This window comes from Lissotriton vulgaris, chromosome 6 (assembly GCF_964263255.1).
Source record: "Lissotriton vulgaris chromosome 6, aLisVul1.2, whole genome shotgun sequence".
Classification (NCBI taxonomy): Eukaryota; Metazoa; Chordata; class Amphibia; order Caudata; family Salamandridae; genus Lissotriton; species Lissotriton vulgaris.
The window spans coordinates 1,679,851,618-1,679,870,210 of record NC_141694.1 but is presented as its reverse complement, the minus strand read 5'-3'; the positions used below and the strand labels follow the sequence as shown (position 1 = coordinate 1,679,870,210).

At 44.8% G+C, this 18,593-nt stretch overlaps 1 protein-coding gene across 1 annotated transcript in view; it reads right to left on the bottom strand.

Moving 5' to 3' along the window:
- Positions 1–18,593, bottom strand: part of RPS6KC1 (ribosomal protein S6 kinase C1) — a 518,969-nt gene that overhangs the window by 285,742 nt on the left and 214,634 nt on the right. The window contains exon 8 of the mRNA XM_086927875.1: positions 898–1,019. Within this exon, the coding sequence (XP_086784001.1) occupies positions 898–1,019 (122 nt within the window). The remainder of the gene's footprint in view (positions 1–897; positions 1,020–18,593) is intronic.

The following is an 18,593-nucleotide window of genomic DNA, read 5'->3' as shown; positions in this document are numbered from 1 at the left end:
TGATGAAGCAACCATGGCCCTAACTAGACTGGAAAAAGCTACCACCTTCTGGAATCGTTCTTTTCCTAGCAACAGCAGTGCCCGGATTAGTCAGGGAATCAACATGAAGCAGAACGTAGGCACTCAAAGATACAATAGTTTGGTGTCCTTGTGTCAAGGTAAACATTCAGGCGAGCTAAGAAAATACTGATTCATCAGTGCAACAAAATAGAAGAAAAAAAACCAAAATAGACATTAAGTCAACTAATAGATGTACATCAATAGTATACATTGACTCTTACATTTGTGGTCTTTCCTACTCTTCAAACGCAGCTTTACCTACCAATTCGTTTTTAGAGCAACAGACTACAGGTCCAGAACAATTTACCAACTTAATACCGCCATCTTATTTTAATGACCAAATCTGATTAACACATCTTTATGAAAGGGTATCAGCCTCACAGTAAGCCTTTAAAGTCGGGGGTTGGTTTGTTGGCCAGTGGATAAGCTAGAACTCCAATATGACGGTCTAGTAGAAACATTTAATTTTCAGATAGCTCTTATTGTATGAAAGTACAGAAAAAGTTTATCATCTTTTTTGTGAAAACTATTTTGTGATGTTAAGGTGGTCCATACTAAAAATATTAAACTAGCTGTCCCGGCTTGTGCGTTATTAGTTTCAACCACTACAGAGGCGAAGTACCACACACAAGTGTTATTTTCTGGAGCAGCAAACCAAAGAGCAGCTTAAAACACAAGCAGTACTACGAATGATGCCACACTAGCCTTACTGCACATCTGTGCTAGATGCCATTTTACTGCAGCTGTTAGTTTTTTATGAAAGTATTGTTTTTTAGCTCTTTGTAGACATTTGTCCAAAACATTATTTGGATGAGATATGATGAAAGAAACACCTACCCCAGGAATAGATCTATCTTCAGATGAAGGGTTCCCATATATGCTGGAAATTCTTTCTGCTCGGAGAAGGTACTCCGCAGTCTTTTTCTTCACCGCTTCTCGGCGAGTTGGACTTGGTTCACCTAGAATGAATAGGATACTGGTATTAGGCGCTCAGGAGTGACTACTGTAAGGTTTTGAACATTTTCATTCATTAAGAACAATTAATTTACCCAATAGGATGTTGCCCAGAATAGTGTAACGCTTTAAATAATGTCTTCTTTATGATTTTAGGACTAGCTGAAATTTCTCCCTCATTACTATATTTAATTTACTGTCATAGAAATATGTCTAAGGCTGGGGGGGCGGAGCTAGCTTGCGTCCGAGATGGCCACTTGAGCCCGGAGCTCTGCGGCAATCTTCGTTTATCCTACAGTTATCCTGCTGTGTTCACGATTCTTATTAGCCCACAACAACGCCTTCGCCATCGGAAGGAGTGAGGGTGTTGCCGACCTGCTTGGATCGGTAATTAGGAGCATAATCTGGAAATGTGGCTGTGGAGCTACGGCGAGGCTGGCAGGCCGTTGATCCCCGGTCAGCAGTGAGAGCAGTGTCCGCCCTGCGTCGCTCTACATGCGGCAGACCCCGGAGCCTGGTGGTGCCCTGCTGTTAAGGACCGCCGCGCCTGGGGACGGGGTGTCTCGCTCTTCACCCGGATGCATTGAGTTATCGTAAGGCCAAAGGTGGGGGCCCGGCGGGGAGTTGAAGGGCAACGGAGCACCGTAGCTCGGAGATTGCGGGAGAGAGGAGCGAGTTGTCCCCCTGCAGGCCTCACACTTACGGTCCTCGCTAAAAGGCCCCGGGGAGGTCTGGAGAGCCCGTCATCATTGAGGGGGCCCCCTGGATCTCGGTGTGTTTTCGGGAGCTTCACCCAGCGGCCTTGAATTAATTTGGTACGGCTGGGCGGGCGCAAATGAGCTGCGGCGGCTGGCGGTGAAGGAAACACATCATCTGCCTGTTGGAAGCGGTGCCCCTGTCCCACTGAGGAGCGCAAGATCTGGTGCCCAGGCAGTTTGGCGTTGTGTGCAGTTGGGTGCACTAGGTGAGACCTGGGTGACCAAAGTGCTGCAGGGAGCCTCCCCTTGCGTGGACATAAGGCTTGGTGGATTGATCTGGCCCCACTCCCCGCCCTTGGACATTAAAGCCCCCGCGAGGAATAGTGGCAGCGAAGATTGGCGGCCCCCATCTTTGTGAGGAACGTGGGGGTAACACTGGATGCCAGTGACACACTCAGTGGCGGCGGGTGTCTGCAACAGCACATCAGGGACTTCATCTGAGCCGGCGCTCATGGGGTGTGCACAGCGGGGTGAAGCTGGTCCAGGGAGTGTCACTCTCGGCCCTTTTGAGCAGTAAGCCCGGCAAGCGGACAGATTTCTGTTTAGGCGCACAGGAGCGACAGTGGCGGAGCAGTGGAAGAAGTGTGACTGAGCTGGAGTATTGTTGCCACCAAACACAAGATACACAAGTTCCTGCCATGCTGTTGAAGTTGCTGTATTCTTGGCATCATGGGTAAAGGGGACAAAATGCAATACAAAATCTCCTTTGATCAGAAGCGATCAAAGTCCCAGGACGCCACGACGAGTGAGGCCACTAGGACGCCACCCCCAGCGAGTGGCGATCCGGATTCGGACATACGCAGTATTCTCAAGTTGATGGAATTACCGCATTGGGCACAAAAATGGATGCCCTCACATACAGAATGGACAGAATGGCTGATCGACTCGACGAGCACGCGGAACCGCTTGATATGTCGGAAAGACGGCTCACTGAGGTTGAAGAAGCGCACACTACCTTAGACGCTGATCATCAACAACTCAAAAAGGTTCTGCACGTCCTGCAGGACAAGAGGGAGGACTTGGAGGCGCGTTCCCGACGATGTAACTTACGCATCACTGGCCTCCCGGAGACCACTCCCAAGGGAAACATGGAGAAGTTCGTGGAGCAGCTGCTGGTGACACTCCTGGGGGAGGGGGTCTTCTCAGCGATGTTTGTGGTGGAGAGGGCGCACCGCTTCTTGGGCCCTAGACCCCCGGTGGGAGCTTCTCCGAGGCCGATCATCGCGAAACGACTTAATAACCAGGACGCAGCGCTCCGAGTGGCCCGGGAGAAGAACATTTTGAGGTATGAGGGCTCCGAACTATCGCTGTTCCCGGACTTCACCACTCGGGTTCAGGAAGCCTGCAGACATTTTGTACCGCTGAAGAGGCAACTTCGAGACCTAGGGATTGACTATGCCATGCTGTACCCAGCGAAGCTAAGGGTCAATAAGCATGCTGTACCCAGGGAAGCTAAGGGTCAATAAGCAGGGTCGGTCACACATCTTTACTGACCCCAAGGCCTTACAACAGGCGATCAAGAATTGGTCAAAGGAACAACGCTAGAGCCCGGAGAGACAGCTGCTGGTTGAGGCAGCGGGTGGCACACTTTATGAACAGGACTAAAGCGGCTACAAGGGCGTAGGATGATCAGGAAGGGGGTGGAGGTGGGGGAATGTGGATTGGTGTATTGCCTGGATACCTGTAGTAAACATTACGGAACTGGGAGGCCTGAAGGGGATTGCAGGTTCAAAGTAACAGGCACCGGAGCACAGTGTAACTTCGGCTACATTGGTCGCCAGTTTGGTCTAGTACTACATGTGATGACACTGAGGGTCGAGGGCCGGCAGACTAAGCACCAAATAACTGGGGTGGGTAATGGATAGCGAGATTAGAAGCCTGGAAAGGGGATAAACCCACAGGCCGAATATGCTTAAGGGAGAATACCGGAAACAGTTCCTGAAGATGCAAGCGCGGCTGGGCTAGATGGAGCGAAAGATGTTGAGTTACCTCCGCCCTCGTGTGCCTTGCACTGCTGTTGTACGTTTGGGGAGACCATGGGAGGGAGGGGTGGGGAGAGGTGCCTTTTGGGTCTATATGCGGCCAAGTTGGGGGAGGTCTGCTGTGGGTGGTGGGTGGGGGTGCGGGGGAAGTTAGCTCTGAGTAAGGGATGTCGGGGGATATTTTTTGTTTTTGCCTATGGTACACTATACACGAGAATCCACTGACATTGAATGCGTGATGAAGGCAGGCCGAAGTGATAGCGTCACATAGCACACAAGACTCTGGTGGCTCGATAGATTGTATGCGAGCTGTGTCCTGGAATGTCAGGGGTCTTAACGATCACCGTAAGCTCCGGAAAGTGCTTAGTTACCTGAATAGACACCATGTGGATATTGCGCTGCTGCAGGAGCCTCACCTGCCGCAACTGAGCCCTTTGCTGCGCTGTAGGGGACTGCTAGGTAACATCAACTCAGCGGGGTTCACATCACACGCTAGAGGGGTACTGACATGGATTAACCCCAGAACACCATTCACTATCACGCAGCTGTATGCGGACATTGATGGCCGATATGTCATGTCTATCTGCCAGGGCCGGGGCTTTGACTTGATCATAGTCAATGTGTATGGCCCCAACTATGACTGTCCTGAGTTTTTTGCGACGTTAGCTACTGTTACCAAACCATATAGGAATGCACGGCTTCTATGGGGGGCGACTTCAATTTAGCACGTAAACCAGACTTAGACAGATCGACAGGCCTTACTAGAAAGCCGGTTGCGGCTGCAAGAAGATTGGACAGTGTTATGGTTAGTATGGATCTGCGTGATGTGTGGCGGGCTCGCAATGGCGATAAGGGCGGCTTCACACATTACTCAGCATTTCACAATATACACACACGCATAGATTATTGGCTTGCCTCGTCCTCGCTACTTGACCATGTACGTCAATGTGTAGTATTGCCCAGCACACTCTATAACCACTCTCCGTTTATGTTGGTGCTTGCCACGCCAAAGAAGACTTTGCCGCCGTTCACGTGGCATTTTCCCCCCTACTCCCTACTTGACCCGCTGTTTAAGGAGGAGCTTGCAGAGGTCATAAAACTTTTCTTTGCTACTAACATTGGTTCAGTAGATAACTTTCAGACAGTTTGGGAAACATTTAAAGTATATATTAGAGGCATTGCAATGTCCAAACACTCGGGTGTGCTCAAAGCCATACGGGAAAGGCTAGCGGATCTAGAACTAAAACTGAAAGACTTGGAGCAGTGCCAGGTTGCTGGGGAGGGTGAAGAACTGGAGGCGGAAATCAAAACGCTGATAGAGGAGTATCACGATGCTGCTGACAGCGAAGTGAGACATATGGGTAAATATGCAACGGCTAGATCTTACGGTGAAGGAGATAGGCCGGGGTCGGTATTGGCTCGAGTGATGAAGGCGAAGCGAGATAAGACGCAGATATCGCAGATCAGGTCATTATTGGGGGCGCTTCTGACGGAGGAGACGGAAATTGCGGATCGATTCAAACAATTTTACTCGGACCTGTACACTTCTCGATTAGATGGGGCAGAGGAGCAAATATTGGAATATCTCTAGCATATTAAATTACCGTTCCTCCCGGACACGCACAGGGAACTTCTAATGCATCCTATCGAGAAAGATGAGATCTCTGAAGCCCTGGCGGGTATGAGAACCAATAGTGCTCCGGTGACGGATGGCCTAACGGTCATCTTCTACAAGGCTTTCATAGATTTGCTGCTCCGGCATTTAGCTACCCTATTTGAGGATTTGTGTGTTACGGGGCACTTTACCTCGGACGATGAGGGAGGCTCTTTCGGTAGCCATTCCCAAACCGGGAGAGCCACCGGAAGAGTGCAGCTCATACCGCCCCCTCTCGTTGCTTAATGTGAATACTAAGATATTCGCTAAGATATTGGCGAATCGACTTGCCCTTATGGCAAATCTTCTTGTTGCTCCGGAGTAGGCGGGATTCATACCAAATAGAAACCTTACATATAACATTCACACTGTGTTCGGTACAATGCAACATGTGAGACAGGAAAATAAGGTGATAGTGGTTTTCCTAGATATAGAAAAATCCTTTGATTCAGTGGAATGGGCATTTATGAGGCAGGTGCTGAAGAGAATGGGACTGGGGACGGTCTTCTTACAGTTGATAGGAGTTTTATACTACAGGCCTACGGCACACCTACGCCTGGGGGACATGATCACCGACCCCTTTCCCATAACCAGGGGAACCAGGCAAGGCTGCCCCGTCACCACTACTTTACGCCCTGGTGGCGGAGTCATTAGTGTGTGCACTACGGGAGTACCATGGCAATGAGGGGATTGGATTTCCGATGTACATAATTGTTGTGTCGACCTATGCGGATGATACACTATTATATGTGCGGGACCCTGAAAACAACTTGTCCTCAGTGATTAGTGAGGTTGTCCAATTTGGAGAGCTGTCGGGCTGAAGGTTAACTGGGCAAAGTCGATAGTGTTCTCCCTCATTCCAGCTACGGTAGAGTTTGAAATGGACTATCCACTGCAATGGTATACCGACTCTATTCGATACTTGGGCATTAGGCTGCACACTGACTCAGAGATTGTATTTCGGGAAAACTATGGGATGGCCATAGACAGGCTTGAAGACGATGTAGAGTTGTGGATCCGCCCCCCCGGTCCCTGATGGGAAGAATTTCACTTATGAAAATGGTGGTTCTGCCCAGGCTACTATTTTTATTTACGAACATACCAATAGTGTTGCAGCGGTCCTTCTTCCTGCGACTTCGTCAGTCCATGATAAAACTAGCCTGGGCTGGTAAGCAAGTGAGGGTACAGTGTAACATCCTCACCCTGCCATATTATTTGGGGGATCTTGGGGCGCCGGATTTCGAATTATATATATATTGTTAATTTTATAACTTTTATATGATTGTGAAGTGCTTTTATGATTCTTGCTATCCAATAAAGCTTGAAATGAAATTATATTATAGGGTAGCGCAGGGTGCTCATGTTCACACCAGGATACATGGTGAGGCAGACATACCTTTCCTTCGCATGGAGAGATTGTTTGTGGAACCACTCCCCCTACCGGCCATGATATTCGAGCCTTTGAACCGCAGAACTGGCATCCTAGACTCTATAAATTCTAACAGACATGCTTGGTACAATATACTGCAGCAGCAAGACGGAGCTCTATTGTATTCCCCTGTAATGCCAATCGAGTGGATGAGATGGCTGGGACCATGTAGAGACAAGGGAGTGGTTCAAGCGTTGTGCACTCTGTCAATAGAAGTAGCTGGAGATCTTTTCCAAGAGGGGGAGGTTAAGACTTGGGAGCAGGTGGGGGATGCAGCGGGAGCAAAAAAACTGCTGAGCAGGTTCCAGTACCACAGGGTACTGCAATAAAAGTTTATGAATTTTTTTTAAAAAAGAAATCTGCTTAAGGCTGGTATGTCTCTGGACCCTCCACAATGTGAACCTAACATATTTAGCTGACCTTCTCTGCAACTTGGGTAATTTTATTAGTCCAAGGGCCAGATGTATGAAGCATTTTTGAGGTAACAATGGCCAGATTCGCAGAATCAAGCTATTTACGGCCTCAAAAATGCTTTTTTTAATGCACAAACCACAAATAGCAACTTGGTAACAAGTTACTCAATAGTAATTTTGGTGTGCGACTAAAAACAGAATTGCTTTTTGCAAGGGGCGTGTTTAGGGCGTCTCTTACCAATAGGGAATCCTAATGGTACATACTAATGTTTTGCGACCGGAATGCGGTCGCAAAACATTCATGTTTTACCACCAACTCTTGTGATGCCTTTGCCTTTGAGAAGGTTTTCAAAATATTTGCTTTAAAAAAAAAAATTAAATGTTTCCTTATTTTTTTTAAACGCATCCCATTTTCCTTCAAGCAAATAGGCAGCCATAAAAAAAGGGATTGCTTTATTTAAAAACAATCACAGACATGGTGGTTTGCTATCCCCAGCAGGGTACCATCTCTGTGATGACAACACATTTTAGTGGGTCATAAATTGTGACCTACTTCATCAACATTCATGGGGTAGGTCTATTTGAGACCCATTACGCATCGCTAATTCGGAAATAAGGGTCAGATATACCTTTAGTACATTAGTAATAGCGATTACCAAATAGCGATTCTTCCCCCCCAAAAATCGCTATTACTAATGTTAAAAAGTCTGCCCCTAAGTTCTTTAGCCTCTATCACCCTTAGCTCTCTTACATCCTAATTCGGGTACAGTGGTAAATTCCTGGCCTAAATCTGAATATATGACTTGTAAAAGGGCATGCTGTCAAAGTTATTGAGTAATGAGACAGTTTCCATCCTTAGGGTTCCTGTCGTATTGTTAACAACACAATATTCAATATTTAAGATGCCACTTAGCTGTCTCCTGGGTGACATGAATATTGACTCTATACAGAATTATTTAATAGTCATTAACCCCTCCCATGCTCATGACTAGCTGAGCTCGTCATGAGCCACGGCGCTCCGGTGCTCATGACGAGCTCAGCTCGTCATGGCCCGTGGAATGCTCAGGTGCGGGGAGAATTCCCCTGCTGTGCTGAACGTTCCACGGGAGCCAATGCACCTGTGACGAGCTCAGCTCGTCATGAGCACAGGAGCGTCGTGCCTCATGACGAGCTGAGCTTGCCATGAGCATGCGAGCGCTGTGCGCGCTCCCCTCCCCCCCAGCACAGCGGGGGAATAACCCCCGCAGCGAAGGGGTTAAATGAATGAACAAAAATATTTATATAACAGTGTGTCCTGGAGCTTTGAAAAGGCTTAAACAGAATTATGTTAATAACGTCTTGATTTTTTTTGTAACTGGCAGGTAATAGTATCCGCTTTAATGCATAGCGATATATCATTCCACAATTTAGAGGCAGGGTAGTAGAAAGATCGTCCTCTTAAAGACTGTATTTTTTTATTAAAGGCCAGATGAAGAATCTTGTGCAGGGAGTTATGTGCTTATTAATGTCCTGAGGCCAGTCCATGGGAAAGCTCTGTGACAGCTATAAAGGGCCTTACACATTACTTGCTTTGGGATTGGTTGCCAGTGCAGCATGCAAAAATGTGCCTAGATGGACTCGTGTAATGAGATTCCTAGAATACATATCTTTACTCAATCAAAAATATGATTGTTTACATCATAAAATAGCAATTCATATGCAGGCGCGGTGCATCCATTTGGGCGTAGGGGCGTAGCCCCACTAAGCCCCTTGGACCCACCGCGTCGTCACTAAAATACAAATAAAAATATTAAAATAATCGTGCTACGCCGGCCGGGAATCCGGGAGACACCCGACTTTTCCGGAGTGCGCAGGGGGAGGGGGGGGGGGGGGGGGGTGAGGGGGGGCAAGGGGGGGAAGCTGGGCCTGCTAGAGATGCGCAAGTGGATTTTTGGGCAGAAACTAGCCCGCGCATGCGCAGATTGTTTCCCCTGTGCAGTTCCCCTTATAGAGAGGACCAGGGGGCGGACCGCAGTCCCCGGGGTTGCACAGGGCGACTGGGCGAGCAGTCATGGTGCCCCCCCAGCCAGGGTCCCTGTAAAGAACAGAAAGGGGTCAGGTATCTTGCGGTCAGCTATGACTACTTGCACTGATATCATATAAACGGAAAAAAAATCAACAGAAATATCGAGTGTTAAAGGAAGAGAAAAGACATAGATAAGAGGGAAAGTGAATGAAAAGAGGGAGGGAACAATGGCAGTGAAGGGAAAAAAGGAAGGAAATAATGCGGAAATAAAAGCGGGAAATGAAGACAGATTGTGGGGAATTAAAAAAGCATGAGTGGAAAACGGATGGATGGAAACATGCTGGTGTTTCTATATTAAAACGTTTTCAGACCTTCATTAAGGCACTTCACAGGTGCAGCAGAAGCAGCTCAAGCTCCCCTTATTTGCATGGGGGCACGAGCAGGTGGCGATAAGTCATATGACACTTATCTTGCTGTTTGGCCAACAACAAAATGCATTTGACTATTTCTAGGTCTCTCTTTTACCCAGAGCTGGAAATGGGAAACAAGCACTGGCAAAGCCAAGACGTTTTGCCTATGCAATGCAATGTTTTTAGACATGCTCGCTGCGGTGCAATATGCAAATTAGTTTACGCCTCACCACTGTCAAATGTCACCAGCCGCCCCTGTTCATATGTATAAAAGCAGTTAAAGTATACAGTACCGTATTTCATAAGAAAAATTACATTAAAAACAAATGCTATCACAGCGTCTAAGAAATATAAAAAACATTGTTCAATTCCCTGGGGTCAGATTGATATGTATTATCAAGTCAAGTTCTCAGAGGCAGTTTTAATCGTTTTTGACCTCTTCCACCAGGCAAAGAGCAAAAATCTCGAGATAGCAAATACAAGCCACCCTGCGATATCTGACCGAAAGATGCGTACGGCTTCACTGGGGCGTGTAAAAGATCATAAACGGCAGGCGGGAATTATCCAGGTTTTCCTAGTAGTAACCTGGCCTTGTTGTTAGCTTAAGCCTGTTCATTAAAATGTTAGGACGGCCAAGCTACAGGAACCTGCAGTAATCCAGGCGGGATAGCATTTACTGCCTGGATTACAGCTTTTCAACATTGCAAAGGTAAAAGCAGAAGTGCCTTACGCAAGAGGCATAAGTGATACAAAAAGATGCAGATGTAACTTTGTTGATTTGAGAAGTAAAAGAAAAATTTTGATCAAAGAAGAAACCTCCTTTTTTCCCCCTTTTAACATTTGTTGTTATATATGTTCCTTGGTTCAGAATTTGACCCTGGGACCCCCCACTTCCTATGAGGTGCTCTTTATCTTAAATTAGGATAAAATATACCTCATCATGTATGAGGGTGGACATCATGCATTTTAATCACCTGCATGTATAGGAGGTGATTTGCAGTGTGTACTTATCACAAATTACACAAATAATTTTCATGAACATGGAATGGAAACAAGCACCCGCCTTCTATCTGTCCATGATGTCTGTTATTGTTAACAATGTTCTTTTCTTGTTATGTCTTCAAACGGTCAAATTTTTTTGTTCAGCTTAATTATGATGTATGTTCTATGTTTCCATAATTCACAGGACCATCACAAATTTCAGACCAGGCAAACATTGCCCAGCAGTACTGTACTAGAATGTTTGCTTGCAGATGTATGAATGTACTTCAACATAGATAGGAGTTAGGAAAGGAGGGATCTAGGTCATGAAGAAAGCCTGGGACCCTGAGTGGGGCCGCCTGGAAGGCTGAAACATGTTGACCCATTAAGACGCAGGTATAATGGTCAGTCCAATGCACTGCCGTTGTTTATTACTATCCCTTAAGCTCACACATAGTAACAAGAAATTCCATGGTTTAGAGCACAGGACTTTTTAGTTTTCTAGGCCCTGGTCCCATTGAGACCCTACCACCCCTGCCGCATCATTAAAGTACTCTCCTTAAATACGGAGAGCCCATTCACCATGAGAAAATTAGCTGATGAATGTGGCCTGGCCAATGATGAAGCATAATACTCAGGAGGGTGTGAGGCTATGTTTAACAATTTTTTGTAAACCAAGTTTATCCTTCACATATTGTCAGGCACATATTGGTAAATGAAGAGCTCCCGGATGATAGGCAGTTCCCTTTAGGAGAGCCCTTCAGCAGGTCAGATTTGCTCTGTGTGTTTATAGTAACATAAATTAAACAGAGTAGGGCTCATGCATGAGCCTAGAGGAACTCTTCATTTTAGATAGTGTGAAGAAGAGTGCTTGGGGAAGCTGAACTGCTTAAGTTCCAGAAGTAAGAAAAGAAGAATCCAAGATAGAGCAGTGCCTTCGATTCCTACGGAGCTCAAATAGTGAATAATGCAATATTGTATTAACGTGCGTGCTAAGATCTAAAAGAATTAGCACAGGTCTCCCCCTTAGTTTACAGAGGCCAGTGAGGCCTCAAAATCCAATAAAATGTGGATTCTGTGCTATGAAGTGGTCTGAAGCCGGCGTGATACGGATCAAGAAAGGATGAGAAATCAATATATTGAGACAATTGCTGGTTGTTCTCTCTTTCCAAGATCTTAGATTAAATCGGCAATAAAGATATTGGGCGAAAAAAACTGAGTACCAAAGGGTCAGCTGATGATGGTTTCAAAAAAGAAAGCAGTAGGGCATGTTTCCAACAGGTAGGCTCCCTGCAGAAGATATGGATAAATTGCTAAGTGAGATGAAAACAGCTGTCATTTCTTTTGGTACCATATGTAAGGTATAAGGTGGGCAGGAGTCTAATGGGGAACTTGATTTAATCTGGAGGAGAAATTGTTCAGTCCTTTCAATTTATAAAACCAGAAAATTGTGTAAGGCTGAGTGGGTAGACCAGAGTTAAACATTAATTCTGACTACGTGCAAGGCAGGGGTTCTGGTCTCCAAAATCCAACTGAGAAGCAGTGCTATGAGCAACAGGAGGTGAATTCCAAAAGTTAAGAGCGAGCTTTGAGATCTTATCCTCAAAACACATGGCGAGTAGATCACAAAGCTGTTCTGAAGTCATGACAGTGGTGGCAAGATGGAGGATTACAAACTTTATTCACAACAGAAAATAGCTCATGTGAGCATTTTTTTCAGCTGCTATCTTACTAGAAAAATATTCAGTGCATGCTTCGTTTTGTTAATTTTAAGGTATTGACATAAAAGGCTGTGGCCTCGGGGCTATCATTTTGTCTCCAGTCTCCTTCAAGAAGCTTGCAGGTGCGTTTCATTTTGGCCAGTTCCCCCGAATACCACATTGAGAGTGTGGTATTGAATTTAGAAGGCATGCATGCATCCAACGCAGGCACTGCCAGTGTTTTCCTTTAGAGTTCGGGCTCTGTGGTGCCAACACAGTCGCTGTTTACCCTACTGGAGAGAACTTTGAACTGGATTGTAAGACAATTGGTCTGGTGTTTAATCAAGGTTGGGTGCCATCCTCTAACATTTGGTGAAAAGACAGTAAACACATACATACAGGTTCCAGACACTCTTAGGTGAAGAGGCACAAAGCTCACACAGCTTTCCTATAGGGAACTCTCTACTCAAAGCTGAAGGGCGACAAACATACTAAAGATGGGAGGATCAACGATCCCACATTACGTTCTGTACATTTACTTCAGGGATTCTTATAAGAGTGAGAGCATTATTGCTGTTTGAAGCGGTTGTCATGATAGTTGACTCAGAGAAGTTTTTGATTGCCACTGAAAGCCTTGGCTCGATGCCTGCATGTATGATTCATATGCACAGTCCCAACATTGACTATGCCAATTTTTTTCCTTAGAGTTAGCCCGGACAACACAGTTTCCTCTTCACACTACGGGCGGAGACTTCAAATGTGCAGCTGACTAGGCATTGGAGAGGTCTCTCCCCTAGCTAAAAAAACACTTTTAACACTAAATCCAGAACTGTGCTGTAATTGAAAATAAAAAAATGCATACTGCTTGGCGTTTGGCTAAATTCTCGCCCACTGGATACTCTAGGGATAAATGGTCTTAATGTCAGATTATACATGTTCCTCATGAGAGAAGAATCCGAAAGGGGGCTGATCACGACAGAATACCTGGGCAAAATGATATCCAACCACAAATTCCCCGCTTAATGGCAATGGATGTACCAAATGGGGTGGTGCTGGGCAGTAGGATGACCAGAGTTGTCAGCAAGTCGTTGACCAAAACTGTAGGAGACTCAAAATTGAAACAATAAACAACGGAATTGCAGATGTTGACCGACAGCTGTCTTTGTGAGAGATTGTTATGTACAATGTGGATACGCTGCAGCAGGAACCAAGCCAAACTGCCTGGATTACGCCTATAGAAGGTCAAACAACACCTGGAGGACAATAAGCCAGAAGATTACTGACATAGCTAATCTGTGACTTTAGTGTGGGAAGGATGGTCTTACAAATCAATATCCGGAGAATAGAGACAGGCCCATGGCCCAGAGACGAAAGATATGAATGTAAAATTCTTCTGACACTACTGTACCCTGTATTCACAATGGCCATCTCCACACCCTTACTATATTAGAGAATACCTAGCTTGATACGTTCTTTTAAAGAACATTTGTTTTTTGTAGGAAATTTGTGAGGCCATTTGGGTACTCAGTAGAAACGAAACCCTAGGAACAGTATACTAGTCGAATTCCATAGTATGTGCCAAGACTTCTAGAGCTATTCAGAAGCTGCACATACATGCCCAACCATCTCCTAACTTGTGTGAAAAAATTATAGTAATGATACCGAAGTAAGGAAAGGGTCTTTTGTTTTCAATAGTGAATCTAGATTACTTAATCATTGGGAAGGTTCTGAGAACCATAAATTAAAATACAATTACTCATCCGGTTTGTTACCACATACAGATCTGTTGCCACATGTTAAGACAGGTAGGAATATTTCAAAGTGGATGCTGATGAGGAGCAAGACTCTGAATTCATGGTCTTCAGAAATATATAGAGAAGGAACTGTGGCCCGGATTCTGAAGGAAAATGGAAATTACTACTCACAAATCTGGTCATTCACTAAGATGACATAGAAACTTTGACAGTGACTTTTTCTTACTTTAATTGCATTGGTATTCCACACATCAATGAGATTGACAAGCAGATCCCAACTGTGCAATGGCTGACATATGAGCTAGAGTAGGGACTTATTACTATACCTGAACTAGGATTTATCTGCTTCGCAAATCACAGGCGCTGATCAATTGCCACGTTTTCAGGACCATTGAAGGTGTGGATTAGAGCTCGCAGACACACAGTGTCCTTTTATGTGATGGGTGGCAGCTGTTTGATTCCTGAACCTGTTTTATTTTCTCCCTTGCTCGAATTCTAATTCTGTTAAAACTAATTCTAAACAAATATTCCAATCCAAAACGTTTTTTTAATAGCAAAATGTGTTTGGTACAAGGGATTTTACTGTTGCAAACTCTGAATTTAAGCAATTTGAAAACTTGGCAACCATAAAAAGCCTTAGTAAATCTGGCCCATGGGTTTTAATTTCTGACAAAATCTGAGTGGATTGGAGGTGACTCACAGCTCCATCAGAAAGAGATTGGATAAGGATTAGAGACCTCTCAGACAAGATTGTTTAATGAAAAGGCAAAGACAAAAGTTCAGCTTGGTGGACAAACGGAATGCTTCTATGCATGTAAGTCAAAGCGATGCCGAAAGGTGACAAACTCCTGCTCTCAATAATGACGAGAGTGTCAATCTTAAAAATAATAATTTGCCAAAATTCTTATATGTTCTATAAAACACCACTTGTGTGATCCCTGAGATCTTCTTTGAAAATCAGACAAAACACGGTGTACGTTATTATGGGATGGGGTGTGCCATGGATTGCCTTTGCACAGGTCATTGTGAAAGGGAGGTATAGCACTTACAAACAACAGGGCATACTACTGGGCCTCCCAGCTCTAGGTTACTAATGAATGGGTGTACACTTCAAGGGATGAGCCCGTAACAAGACTCAAAGAATCCAGGTGAAAGCACATAACTACATATATTATTAGTATGAGAAATCATTTTGGGAGGGACTACTAGGAGTGGGATACATCCGCAAAATACATGGGATTGGAGGAGAAAATTGCCGGAAAAAACATGCTATGGAAGTGAATATGCTGCAAGAGGTGAGAAAACGGACAGGGTTTATGAAATGGGACCTTATAGGGTTGCCTAGGTTAGGAGACATGCTAGAGGGGCGTTAGCTGAAGTCGTCTGAAGAACTACAGAATGAATACGACCTAGATCATACTCAAAAATATAAATATTTGTAACTTAGGCATGCCTTAGTTGCAGAATCGGAGGATTGGACAGATTTTCCAGACAGTAAGTAGCCCATGAGATAATAAAGTGCTTTTGGGAGAATTAAATAGCCAAGCAGTCACTTGTATATGCTGCACCCTCATTAATAACAAACTAGATAATCTACAGAACCTCAGGGCTACCTGGGAAAGTGATGTGGGACAGATGTAGGATGTTTACTGGAGGCTGCCATGAATCATCCTTGATAAATTGCTATACAAGGGAGACTACGATTCATTCAATTGAAAGCATTGCATAGAGTTTACCACAACAGAAGTAGGTTATACAAAATGGGTAGGGTGCAAGCTCCAATGTGTGGTAAATGCAGTGCCGCAGAATGGACCTTCCTCCATACGATCTGGGAATGCCCTAAAGTGCACACGGTAATGAGTAGAGATCGCTTCAGAGCTGGTGGCAGTGCTGGAGGTTCACTTATCCAGTAGTCCCAATCTGTTATATTAGACGTCCCATGTGACGTTGATAGACCAAGCGCGAAATTGAGGTTTTGTGCATTATGATTCATAATAGTGAAACAAGACATTGCAAGAAAACAGGGGAATCAAATAGCCCTAACTAAGTAAATGTGGCTAGCAGAAATTAAGATATGCATAGAAGCAGAGAGAGTGGTCTATGAGGAGTGACTGACCGAGGAAATTCAATAGGTATAGGCCCACTATGGGCAGTGTAAAGACAATTCCAGGAACCGGGCACATGACAGTCTGCTCACCAAACAATTTAAAATGGGGGGGGGGGGGGGGGGGGGGCGGGAGGGGGGGTTGAGCTGCTGTGTCCGACAGGGATAACATTACGCTCAGCGATTGGCGGAGGGCTGTAGAGTGCCCATAATACATGCCATACGTTCAGAGAGATACTGTATTTATCAACTGTGCTGGATATGATGACAAATTGCACAATGGATACAGTGTATTGTTTAAGGTTTTGGGAAATAAAAGAATACAAAATATTTTTTAAATGTTTTTTAATGCAAGCCAATAATAGGGAAACATGGTCAAAATGTTATGCGATGCAAAGGAGACTTGCGGAGCAAATGTTTATCATTTGTAATTGGCGGTTAAGTACTTAGAACAAAGTAAAAAGAAATGCTGTAAGTTATGCAGCAGCCTATTAAAGCAGCTGCGGCCATCTTCTGTAAGCAGTAGTGGTAGGAATATGATATATATAAACAGACCACAAGAGCAGTTTTGGCCTGTGTGTTCAGGGACAACCTGTGTTGAAATTGTTCTACTAGACAGTTACCCATTTTACTTGGCAAGAAGAAACCCTCCAGACATCCGCATTGCTGCCTAAGACCATGATTTCACTTTTGTGTGAATTCACCTTGAGCCAGTGAGATGTCCAATAGTGTCCTTAACTACTAATATGTACGAGAGGAAGATTTGAGCCTTGACACACAGACCCCAATTACTTGATGAATATTTTAAACATCTTTGTCTAGGAAACTCGATGAGATTAACTACCAAGTATCCCAACATAGCACTTGTCTCTCTCAGGGTACCGGCCTATTCAGGGGAGGTGGTGTCGGCTAGTACCACAGTCATGCAATAAAAAACACAGAATAAATCCTTGTTGAGTCAGTGCTTTTACTTATACAAAGGAAAACAACTTTATTACACATACACACTACCCGATACTTTGCGGAATTGTTACAAATCTGTATATGATGGCAGGTGGAAATATACATGGCAACACCCTCATACAGTTCACACCCCTAAAGAGCTCTGAACCCTCAAATCACAGTACTCGTTCCAGCATAAGATACAATATAAGGATGTGTAGTTATTGAAAGGCAGGACTACTGGTTTTTAGGTCTCGCCTAGGCAGCGCGCATGCGCTGCTCTATTACGGCCTTTAGCCATCGGTCTGCTCCTTTTCAAGCACACTCGTGCTTGTGGTGGCATCCACATTGCGGGAGCGAGCAGCGGTGCGCCGACCATATGTTTTCAATAAGCATGGCAGCGTGCGGCTCCTCGCACCCACAAGCATGAGTGCTTGAAAACAGCTTACCCTCCCCCACCCTACCTCACCTCCCTCTGTCCTGCAGTGTTTTCACCCGCTCCCCTTAGCAACTGCGCGCACTGCTACCCTAACATGGCGATCCGGTGTCTTTTATTACTCCCGACCATGCAATGAAGATATGTTCCTCCTGACATTAATAGAGCTGTTGAACATTGTCCGGAGAACACACGCATTTTAAGCTCAAGAAGGCTACCACCAGTTTCTCTTTGACTTGGCAGCCAACAAGATTAGTAACAAAGCATTCGTCTGGATTAACATATCTTTTTATTAGAAAACAAAAATATAAAAGCAGCAGTAGACTTTTTTAACAATACTTTTTTTCTCTTTGAACATAACAACTAAAAGTAAAAATATCACTTAAAAGAAACTCTAAACGGTGCAATGTATTAGATTAAAGAATCCTCTATCAGTTTGTTGCGTGGTTGTTCGGTGAACATTTGCTTGATTTGAAAGGATGCAATCTATTCCAAGATGGCCGCTCAGTTTATCATCGTCTTCCAGGTTTTCGTGATCTACCTTTGACTTCAATGATAACGGTCGAACAAAGGATTTAGTTGCAATGCTGGATACTTATCTGAGTTATTTTCACAGACGTCTGTTAAAAGCCTGTTGTGACAGCCTGAACCCATGGCTTGCGTGTTGGTAAACAGAGCCCCAGTGACCATGAAGGCATGAATATAAAGTAATGGTTTTTGTAGTTTCATCATTACTCGTTACCCCCAGAAGGAAACGGGTGACTGCTAATTCTCTAAGGGTGAGAAAAGAGTTCACCCCCTTGCTCTCAGTGGTCCAAGCATGCTTCATGTTACTGCGCAACCTCTTTGGTGAACTGACGTCCATGCTTATTTTGCCTGTGTTCCATATGCTTTATTGGGTTAATTACCAAGAATCAAACTTCAGGTGAATAAAAGAGGCACAACTTCAGTAAAACGTCCTTTAAAATCATTAAAGCGAACAACGCAAAAATAGAGTAAAATAAACGTTGA